This window comes from Rhinopithecus roxellana, chromosome 15 (assembly GCF_007565055.1).
Source record: "Rhinopithecus roxellana isolate Shanxi Qingling chromosome 15, ASM756505v1, whole genome shotgun sequence".
Classification (NCBI taxonomy): Eukaryota; Metazoa; Chordata; class Mammalia; order Primates; family Cercopithecidae; genus Rhinopithecus; species Rhinopithecus roxellana.
In genome coordinates this window covers 17,888,269-17,899,764 of record NC_044563.1, presented here as the reverse complement: position 1 = coordinate 17,899,764, position 11,496 = coordinate 17,888,269, and the positions used below count along the sequence as shown (strand labels likewise).

The window sequence follows — 11,496 nt, the reverse complement described above, 5'->3', positions numbered from 1 at the left end:
CATTCCAGCCTGGGTGACAGAGTAAGACTACGTCTCAATAAAATAAAATAAAACAAAACAAAATAAAATAAAATGGAAGAAGAAAAGAAAGAGAGAAAGGGACAAATGGAAGGAGGAGGAAAAGAAGAAAGGAAGGAAGAGAGGAAGGGAGGAAGGGAGGAAGGAAGGGAGGGAGGGAGGGAGGGAGGGAGGAAGGAAGGAAGGAAGGAAGGAAGGAAGGGAGGGAGGGAGGGAGGGAGGGAGGGAGGGAGGGAGGAAGTCTTTAGATATTGCCCCATGCCTGCCAATTCACCTGTGGTTGAGAACCACCTGTGGTTGAGAAGTGTTGAAGTGTTAAACTTCAGGCTTTATTCTCTTGCAGAAGAATTACATATAGAAATTCAGGTTGTTGAATGATTCCCAGGTTATAAGAGAATTCTACCAACCCAGTTGGATCAAAATAGTGCCCACCCCTATCTTGTTTCCTTAGCACTGCCTGTGTTTCCTTTGAAAAGACCATTAGTGATGGTCTAATTCATGGCAATATTCTGATCTTGGAAATTCAGTCCCCTGGACTGTCCTAGAAAGATGAAGGAAAGGGGTGGTGTTTCTGAGGAAACCAAGGCCTCTGAGACCCCTCTGGAATTGGCAGTCCCCTACAAATTTTCTAGGGGCATGTCCCAGAGGACAATGAAAGGGAGACAAACAGCCCATTTTGGCATGCTTTTCAGGATCTCTCACTCCAAACAAGAAAGTCTGAGAGGCCTTGTAAAAATAAATATGGCTTAGTACTCCTGGCACAAGAGCAGTTTCTGACAGCCAAGACTTAACTCACCCTAGGGGGTGACCCAGACAGGGACTATGCACGAAGCTAGTTTCTTACCCATTGATATTCCCACTGACTCACAGCAGCCAGAGATGACTCTGCGTACCAGAACTGTGCTGAACCTTAGAGAAGGACTTGGGATGCACATAGGAAACAGTCTCTCGAGCTGAGTCAGACAGGGACAGCTAGCCTCTCATTTCTTCTCCGGTTCCAGAAAAACAACACAAATCTGGAAAGGAACCTGTCCTTTGCATACACAGTGGAAACTGTTTATAACTTCTTAATCCCCTGACACTGAAAGTATGGGGACCGCCTGTCCTGGATTTTTTTTGGGACAACTGTACTCATTCTACCAAATGTCCCTGGTTTTCAGATGGAAAAAAATATGGTCTCCAGAATCCCAAGGTCTTTCCCAACAGATTTAAAAAAAAGTCTTCGGCCAGGCACAGTGGCTCACGTCTATAATCCCAGCACTTTGGGAGGCCGAAGCGGGCAAATCACCTGAGGTCAGGAGTTCGAGACCAGCCTGACCAACATGGAGAAACCCCGTCTCTATGAAAAATACAAAATTAGCCAGACGTGGTGGCGCATGCCTGTAATCCCAGCTACTCGGGAGGCTGAGGCAGGAGAATCCCTTGAACCCGGGAGGCAGAGGTTGCAGTGAGACAAGATGGCGCCATTACACTCCAGCCTGGGCAACAAGAGCAAAACTCCATCTCAAAAAAGAAAAGAAAAGAAAAAAAACAAGTCTTCATATGCAACATATATGAAACCCTGAGAATAACCAAACCTGTATTAAGAAATGAGAGGTGGGGGCCGGGCGCGGTGGCTCAAGCCTGTAATCCCAGCACTTTGGGAGGTCGAGACGGGCGGATCACGAGGTCAGAAGATCGAGACCATCCTGGCTAACCTGGTGAAACCCCGTCTCTACTAAAAAAATACAAAAACAAAACAAAACAAAAAAAAACTAGCCGGGCGAGGTGGCGGGCGCCTGTAGTCTCAGCTACTCAGGAGGCTGAGGCATGAGAATGGCGTAAACCCGGGAGGCGGAGCTTGCAGTGAGCTGAGATCCGGCCACTGCACTCCAGCCTGGGCGACAGAGCGAGACTCCGTCTCAAAAAAAAAAAAAAAAGAAAAAGAAAAAAGAAATGGGGAGAGGTAGGAAGGAGGGTGCTGAGGAATCAGCCTCTACTGTTTACGTTTTTTTTTTTCTCCTTGGATTTTAGGCTATGATACCTGATGGAGGCCAGAAAGGTTGACTGTCTTTCCTAGCCCCAAGATCATGTAAACCTGACCTGACTCTACTGCCGCCTTCAGTTAGCAAGAAGAACTACACACCCAGAAAATGCCTCAGTAATAGTTACCATGGTGATGCCGGTTCAACCACATTGCATCTGGGTAAAAATTTCAGGCAAAACGATATAGAAAACTACTGCCTAACAAGGAGTTAACACCTTACATCTTTTTGTTGTTGTTGTTGCTGTTGCAAAGTACGGTTCATCTTAGCTTTGGTAAAAGATGGTAATTTGAAGTGAAGTATTGAAAAAAACAAGCAAGGATGAAATGTCAATGTATCTATTTGGAGAAATCCTATAACCACTTTGCACTATGCCAAATTACTTTCCCCTCAGCTAACATGGGGCATTTGGGTCTTCCTGACTGTATTTACTGGTGAGGAAAGTGAGTTAATGATATCCATAGACGATCCAAAGCCAGGAAAAGCTGGCATGTCAGCTGGGAGGGAAAAAAACGATATACTGGGCCATCAGAAAGTTGGGCATTTGGGCAAAAGGAACAAAACAAGATTCAACCTGGAAAAAATGGAAGGTGGTGAAATTAACCCGTATTATTAATATGCATTAGGGAGAGTAGACCACAAAAGGAAGGAAGACTAGAGACAAGTTTATGATTTTTATGTAGTAAATCAAAAGTTAAATCTGAGGGAAGGACCTACAGACTGGGGCTGGAAGGAGGTTGAGGGCTTTGTGGGAGTGCAGTTGCCCATGAGGACTTCTTTCCTGACCCCCTCCCTTCCTTGTCAGGATCACAAAGTCAAAGAAGGTGAAGAGGCTAACAACGGTGATTTATAAAGACAGCAAGGAGGAACTAAGTCTGTCTGGGCCGAATCTGGGCGTCTGAGCTGGAGCAACAGGACCCAGACAACCAGCTCAGGAAATGAGTGAATGAAAAGAGGGGGTCGGTGAATTATTTAGCCCAAGAACAACGCTGCCTAGACCGGGGGAGGCGAGGGAGAAGAAAATCTCAGAAAAGGAATTTTGACAGGGAGAACGCTAGTTAAGATACAGCACTCCAGGCCCCCTGATGTCCCTTGTTTGATGTCAATAAAGACCCAAGAGGATTATGCATCCGCAAGCCTTACGTATTCGGAGACATCAATAAAGTCTGGACTTGGGGCCGGTAAGGGGGGGCCGGGGTCATGTCCAGGCGACTTGGGTCAGCTCAGGTGCTCCTCTGAAGCATAGAGCTGGAGTGAGCGTGGGCGAGACTTACCGCTAGGATAATTTTTTTTTTTTTTTTTTAAGTTAGGGACATTCAAGCAGTAGTAATAGGGACAGGGAGGGGGCTCTCTCTCGGGCCAGGAATGTGGGGGCGGCCTGAGGAGGAGCGGGGCCCCGCGCAGGAGACGCCGGCGGGTGGGGTCGGGGGAACCGGGAGCCGAGGCCGAGGGCGGGAAGGGGCCGGGCCGGCGCTGGGGGCGGGCCCAGGCGCGGTGGCGGTGGCGGGGGCTGCGGCGCGGGGGGCGGGGCGGCCTGGCCCGGGACACCCCCTCCTGGTCCCCTGGCGGGGCAGCGTCTGCTCTGGCAGCACTGGAGGAGGCGGCGGCGTCCAGAGGGCGACTTGCGGGGCGCGCAGGCCGCCGTGCACCCGGGACGCTTCCCCCTCGGGGACCCTCCGCGGGCTCCTCCACCGCGCCGTCCCGCGGGAGCCGGCGGGACCCCGGGCGGGCGGCGCGGGCGGCACCATGAGGCGGCAGTGGGGCGCGCTGCTGCTTGGCGCCCTGCTCTGCGCACACGGTAAGCGGCGCCCGCCGGGAAAGTTTGTCCCTGGGTCCGGCCGCTGCAGGACTCGCCTCCCGGTACCCGGACGGCGCGGGCCAGGGCCTGAGACCCCTCGCGCTCGCTGCTAGCCGTGGCCCTGGGTCTGTGTGCTGGGGAGTGGACCCGGAGCGGCCCCGGCTCCAGCAGCCGGAGCGGGGGCATCAGCGGGGGCGCTCCCGCGGGCTCGGGTCTGGGCCGGGGCGCGGGTAAGGTCCGGGGCGTTCTTTCGCTCGTCCTCCCTCACTGCTCTTTGAAGAGCGGGGACTGCTTCCCTTTAAGGTTAGGACGGGGGCTCTGTGTCCTTGGTGCGAATGAATGCGTGCGAAGAAAGGGAGGCGGGCGAAGAGGGTCGCTAAACCCATAAGTTGTAAATAGCTCTCCTTCCTGGGGCTGGGGGCTCGGGCGGGTTGCGGAGAAGGGCCCCGGTGGAATCTGAGTACTTGGGCACCGGGATTCCTCTACTTGGAGAACAATTCCCGGACTCCAGGTCTTGCTCCCACCAAGACTCTGGGACACTGTTTGCGGGCAGCATCTCCCCTCGGCGGTGTTTCGGGGTCCCTCTCTTGGCTGCGGCCAGTCAACTTCCAGCCCTGGATCGTCCCCAGGGGAGGTGGTTGGAAAGGGGGCTGAGGAGAAATATAGGGAAAAAACTGCTGGAAGGCTCCCGCAGATCTGCCCTGGCCGGGGTAGGGGGGCAGGGGGCGGGTATCCCTGAACCCCAGAAAGCAGCCTCCCGGCCCGCGCGGCGGGGTCCGGGCCCTCAGGGGAGCTGGACGGCTGCAGCAGGACTCCTTGGTGCCCATACCCCCTGTTATGTGTGACTAGGGCTCCGGTGGAATCGGCTTCTCCGCGGTCTCTTAACGACCCTGGGTGCACCCCGTGATTGAGCAGCTGCCTCTAGTTTGTGCCCAGAGTTCAAAGAACTTTGATTTTTGAACCCCAGCCCTATTCACCCATCGTTATTCATCGTGGCGGGAGTTCCGAGTCTCCCCATTTTCCTCGCAGCCCCGATGTAGGGAGCTGGGGCTCAGAATGAAGGGGTCTGCAGATCCTGCCTGGCCTTGCACCGGTTCTTTCTTTCACGTAGGACAGCTCGTGTGGAAAAAGTCAGTGAGATTTCGGAACTTGCCTGGCAGGGCGTGGAGATGTCTGGGCACTCGTTTTAAAGATTGGTTTACCTCCCAAATCCAAAACAGAGTTTTCATGTCTTTTATTTAAACTACCTGTGGGTTTTCAGGGGGCTTTCTTTTTCCGCGACCTCTCCAGCGCGGACTGAGCCCTTTCTCTCTAAGGAGCGGTGGCCTGGCCGGCCCACGTTCCGCTCCGCTCTGCGCTCTCCCCTCCCCGGCTCTCTCCTGGATGGTTATTTGTAGCCTCTTTGGCGTGTTGGGACAGCGGCCCTACTGGGGTAGGAATGTAGCTGTTCTTCCCACCACATGGGCCCCTTAAAGGGACAGCTTTGCTTTTTGGGGGGTTCCCCCTTCGGGTTGCAAGGGAAGGGGATGGAACTTTCCTCTCGGCCCCCTGGAGGAAGTTTTGAAAAAGATGAAGGGAAATGGCAAGGCACTGGAAAAAAAAAAAAAAAAAAAAAAAAAAAAAAAAAAAAAAAATTAGGGTTAAAACGGATACTAACAAAGCCAGAGAGGAGATTGTCGCCTTCTGCCCTAGGGAAAGGGGAGCTGGAAGGTTCCGGGCTGAGACTGGCCAAGAAGATTTTACTGCTCCAGAGCTGTCAACGCTGCAAATATTACATGTGCATAAAGGAAGGGGGTGAGAATGGGGGGAGAGAATTGCATATGTCTAATGTTTCACAGAAAAAGAATGGGAGGATTCGTGGTAACTCTTTTAGGCTTCTTTCTCTTTTTTTCTTGGAGAGGGTGTCACTCTGTTGCCCAGGCTGGAGTGCAGTGGGGCAATCATAGCTTACTACAGCCTCGACCCCCCAAGCTCAAGTGATCTTGTCATCTCAGCCTCCTGAGTAACTGGGACTACAGGCATGCACCACCGCACCCTACAAATTTTTGTTTTTTTTTCTAGAGATAGGGTTTCACCATGTTGCCAAGGCTGGCCTCCAACTCCTGGACTCAAGCGATCCACCTGCCTCGGCCTCCCAAAGTGCTGATATTACAGGTGTGAGCCACTGTGTCCAGCCCAAGTTTCTTTTTAAGAAAAAAAAGTTTAATAGAAATGTCTAAGCATGGAAAGCTTTCTGTGCACATGTTTGTAAGGGTAGGCAGTGGGGTGAAGGTATACACATCACCTGGCCTGATACTGAGCCATCCTCGGCGGTCTGGAGGGGTCAGATCCACAGTTCACCAGTGAGACTGAGCAGTTTCAGAGCCTGGAACCACCACAACCAAAAAAAAAACAACCAAAAATACCACCAACACAACATCTTTTGTACTGACAATTCCGGGGGCTCAGGGAGACAGCAGTTGTGATAAATGTAGTAGTAGATCCATTAGACAGACCTGACCTCAGCAAGGCGTGAATTAAAGACACTAAAGTTTGAGGTGACATTGGGAGGCTGAGACTAGCGGATCACTTGAGGCCAGGAGTTCAAGACCAGCCTGGCCAACATGGCGAAACCCTGTCTCTACTAAAAATACAAAAATTAGCCGGGCATGGTGGTACATGCCTGTAGTCTCCAGCTACTTGAACGGGTGAGACAGGAGAATTGCTTGAACCTGGGAGGCAGAAGTTGCAATGAGCCAAGATTGCTCCACTGTACTCTAGCCTGGGCAACAGAGTGAGACTCTATCTCAATAAATACATAAAGTTTAAGGTGCTTATTTGGATGCTGGTAGTCCTTTGGGCTTTTCCTAGAGCCTATTGGTTTGGACTCAACCCACATAACTCTCTAACCTTAAAGATTTTGGAAGGAAACTTGATGGCTGGTAATAGCCCTGAGCATTTTCATCCTGAAGATTGAAGTAAGGGCATAGATGACAAGCCTTGAAAGAGTGGAAACTGTGTTTGTTCTGGAGGTCTCATCCAGGTAAGGGAAATGTTAAAACTTCCTGCCTAGGTATGCTTGGGTAGATAGAAGGTTGTATCTGAGAATAAGTGCAGAGCAATTGAGCTGAGACTGGTCTGCTTTCCATCTCGCTGTTGTCATGACCATGGTTGTCATGGTGCTTGAGTGACCTTGTCCTTGATCTGTTGGACTTGTGAAACATACTTGGCTTGTCACTGATTTTGGATTTCCTCTTCTGTACCCTGATGAATATCAGATAACATCTTTTGGACTGGCACGTGGTATTAAGAATGACAGGTGCAAGGGAACCAAGTCTGGCCATGTCTGATACAGAGCACGTTGGGTATGTCCATCTTCTGGGCCAGCAAAGAACACAGGAGGTCACAGAAGACAGAGTGTTTTATAGCTCTTCGCTCACTCTTTCTGCTGATTAACTGCCAGTCTTAACTGTTAGAAGGAAAATGGGAAAAATTGTTTATGCTGCTGCCCCTTTAAAGAAAAAATAAATACTGAAGGTTCCTGAATAGGAACAGAATTTCAGGGACTACTTGAAGAAGTAGTCTTGTCTTTTCTATGACTGGGCAAAATTATGAGACAGTCTGTGCCCTTGGTCGACTAGGTCTGTTATCCTGTTCCAGCCAGGGTCTCTCTACATTCCTTGATGCAGCTTAGCCACGAGTTTTGTCACAGTTGCCTGGACATGGGGCATCTGGGCCCCAGACTATGTCTGGACTGCCATCTCATCTTTAGCAGCGGAAGCCCTCCTCCCCTCCTCAGCCTGTGAGGATTCAGTGTCCCAGGGAAGACTCAGTGCTGACTGGTTAGCTGGCAGAGCCTGAGTTTGGCCTTATAAATAGTTCTGATGACTGCATGGGTTTGCCACTGTCACTCCAGCTTAGAGCTGGCAGGGATGAGTTCTTCCTCATACAATCGGGAGCATTCCTCAAACTGGGCTCCACACCCATTCACTTGTTCATTCATTCAGCAAGCACACATATGTCAAGCATTAATATAATCACTGTATACGAAGCTCGGTAATTAAGAAGCACCCACAGACCTGGGTTTGAATCTTGGCTCTGGCAATTCTTGGTGACCCTGTGCAAAATATCCCTGAACCTCAGAGTTGTTACCTGCAAAGGTGAGTAGGGTAGAGGAAGAAAAGTAGTAATAAATTATCACATAGGAATATCATAAAACTTACATGAGATAATAGCATGTTCAAACTATGCAGCACAGAGCTTGGCAACTACTGTGTTACTATAGAGCTAGATAAAAGTTAGCTGTAAGCAAAGTCAGGTAAGTGGATCGGAGATGATTCTTGGCTTTAGAACATGGGAGCCAGGTAAATAATTATGCTACCGTGTTCCGTGCTAAAATTGAGACTTGCTCCTTCATTCATTGCAGCTGGTCTTTTGCTTGTCTCTTAAAGATCTGCCCCTTTTTTCTCCCCTTGAAAACGTGACAGAACCGAAGCATAGTGCCCACTTGTGCCCACTCCTAGAAAAGTGATCTACTAAGCTATAACATCAGTCTAGGGGAACTCATGTCACCTTAGTTCTCTTGAGAGAGGTCTGGGGAAGTGGAGCTTTTCCTCTGAGAGCTTCCCTTCTTAAGTGGTCAGGGATGCAGCCTAGCAACTTCTCCCCCTAAGATTCCTGTGACATGGGGTGAGAGGGGCTGGCCGGGGACTCTTGTAGCTGGAACAGTTTAGAATTCCAAGCCCTCTCTCCCATTGGCCTGAGAAAGGAGTCAGGCTCCAGAGCTCATAAGGTAGTAATTGCCCCAATTTGGGACTGGGCTGTTGTGGAGCCTTCGCAGCTACCCTTTTCAATCAGGAAGCCTGTCAGTGTGCAGGCCTAATTGATGTGGGTCTCCAGCCCCGAATGGCCCCCAACCCCCAGCTCCTCCACCTCAAAGTTTGACCTCTGTTGTCTCTTTTGTTTTTTCTTTTTAAGTTGGTGCCAGTGATGTGATGTTTTTGGGAGCTGCAGAAAGTTGACCGTAACCAAGAGCAGCTGTTAAAAAGAGCCAATTCTCTAGCTTCCTGGCGGTCGTTTGACTCCATTTTCTGTTGTGCATTTTTGATTTAGCAAGAAGCAAACATCCTAGGTGCCCTTGAGCGCCTCTTACGCCCGTCTAAGCAGACTTCATTCTTTCACTGCTCGTAGATTCCCATCCTTGCTCACAGATGAGCGGACTGACTGTTAGCGCTCCCTGACGCCCTGTTTCCCCTGCGGAATAGGACTCCCCCATCATTCAGGTTCGAAAGAGGAGGGAAGGGGCGCTGCCAGGGACCCAACTGGGGAAAGCCTGGCTGGGACTTGCTGCAAGCCCTGACTTGGCCTATGGGAGCTCCCCCTCACCTCTGTGCAGAGCTGAGGATCAGAGCAGCAAGCAGAGCCAGAAACAAAAGACTGGGAGCAAACCTCCCATCTGGCTGAGAGGCAGTGACACAGAGGTGCTGCTGCATAATGTATCACCGGAGGTTTTCTGGAGCCGGAAAGCTCCTGGCTCCAGGCAGTGCCTTTTTGCTGGAGAGGTACCCTCCCTCTGTCTGGGTGTAGGGCGAAGCAGGTACAGAGAAGGGTATCCGGAGAGACACCTGATTAGCATGTGAAATAAAGAAGCTGCAAGGTTGTAAGTGCCTCCAGGGATCTCTCCAAGCTCAGCAGCTCCACTTCCTGTCACGCCTAGGGGGAGGTGGGGAGGGGTAGTGCTCTAAGTGTTCCCTTCCTATGTTCCCCTGGCCCCAGCCTTGGGGCTGGCCTGCAACCACGTGCCAGCATGGATGAGTACAAGAGACAGCTTCTCTGTTGAGTTGACTGTAGCCTCCTTCTAACCAAGTGGAGAGGCCAGGTTATGACATCCACAATCCTAGCAAATAGGAAAGGGGAGCCCCAGGCTTTCCACCTTCCGGCCCTGGGCAGTTGAAACAAGAAGTTTCAACTACAGGCTCCGAAAGCCAGTAAAAGCCAACAACTCTACAATGTATCTTCCCCAAATGAGAATTTCTCTTCTTCTAGGAATGATCTCCTCCAATGACAATTTTTGCAAATTGTGGGAAGTGTGGATTTACAAACTGGGATATGTGGTCTAAAAAATCCAAATGTATTTCTGGAGCAGTTAGCATTTTTGAGAGCTTTGCTGTGTCCCTGGCACTGTGATAAGCATTTAGTATATGATATCACATTTATCCCTCACAATATCCTTATGAGGTAGGTATCATTAGATTCCTGTCTTACATTCCAGGTGTGGTGGCTCACGCCTATAATCTCAGCACTTTGGGAGGCTGGAGTGGGTGGATCACTTGAGGTCAGGAGTTCGAGACCAGCCTGGCCAACATGGTGAAACCCCATGTCTACTAAAAAAACAAAAATTAGCTGACATGGTGGCACATGTCCATAGTCTCAGCTACTCAGGAGACTGAGGCTGAGGTGGGAGAATCGCTTGAACCTGGGAGGCAGAGGTTTCAGTGAGCCAAGATTGTGCCACTGCTCTCTAGGCTGAGCGACAGAGCAAGACTCCATCTCAAAAAAACAAAAACAAAAAACAGATTCCCATCTTACAGATGGGAAACAGGCTTAGAGCAGTTTGCTGTCATACAAGTAGTGAGTAACTGAACCAGGATTTGAACCCAGAGTCTAAGCTGTTAACCCCCAATCCCATGCTACCTCTCGAAATAGAGTATTTTCAAGCCAGGCTATCCCAGAAGATCTAGGTTGGGAAGGTCTATATTTCACCCTGGATTGACCTCTCCTTTCTGTTTTCAGACATCTCCTTCTCAGGGAGTCTCAATGCATAACGAATTACTTCTCAGGTTCTTTTTGAGGGAGAGAGACTTTATTTACTTTTTTTTTTTTTTTAAACAGGGTCTCACTCTATTGCCAAGGCTGGAGTGCAGTGGCATGATCATAGCTCACTGTAGCCTTGAACTCATGGGCTCAGAAGAAGCGAGAGACTTTAAAAGGCTTCCAGAAAATGTGGTCTGTTGCTCCCTGAGTAACCACAAACAAATGTAGTTTGTTACTGTGTGGACTTTCTGATTTGAGATGCAGCGGGAGAGGAAAGCAATATTTTGAGCAGCCCTTCACAGAGCACAGCCATGTTTGAGCCCTGTTGGATTTGTGAAATCTGTTGACAGCTTCCAGGTAGGGCAGGTAGAATTTTGAGCATCTATACCAAGATAGCCTGGCATTGGCTACATTACTGGGTTGAGAGAGAGGACATATCCAGATGAAGATAATGGGATTAGTACAAGTAACAAGAACAACAGTAACAGCTGTCTAGTATGAACTTCATATGTATTATCTCATTTAGACCTCTTAGCAACCCTATGAAATAGATACTGTTATTACTCCTGATTTACAACAGTGGAAACAAATCCATTTTTTAATTGCTTTAGGTTCTGGATTCTCTCTCCTGTCCTTGGCTCCTCAGAATTAGTTGGTGATAAATTAGGCAAGGATCTGCCGGGTGTGGTGGCTCATGCCTGTAATCCCAGTGCTTTGGGAGGCCGAGACAGGCGGATCACTTGAGGCCAGGAGTTCGAGAGCAGCCTGGTCAACATGGAGAAACCCTGTCTCTACTCTGAAAATACAAAAGTTAGCCGGGTATGGTGGTACACACCTGTAGTCTCAGCTACCTGGGAGGCTGAG

At 49.9% G+C, this 11,496-nt stretch overlaps 1 protein-coding gene across 4 annotated transcripts in view; it reads left to right on the top strand.

Moving 5' to 3' along the window:
• Positions 1–3,548: 3,548 nt before the first annotated feature.
• The window catches only part of LRP4 (LDL receptor related protein 4), a 63,232-nt gene continuing 55,284 nt past the window's right edge, over positions 3,549–11,496 (top strand). For 3 of the 4 annotated variants that reach the window (XM_030918752.1, XM_030918754.1, XM_030918753.1), the window contains exon 1: positions 3,628–3,840. In XM_030918752.1, coding sequence (XP_030774612.1) covers positions 3,789–3,840 — 52 coding nt within the window. In that variant the 5' untranslated portion in view covers positions 3,628–3,788. Of the gene's footprint in view, positions 3,841–11,496 lie in introns of all 4 variants that reach the window. The other variant, XM_030918751.1, reaches the window with a different exon arrangement.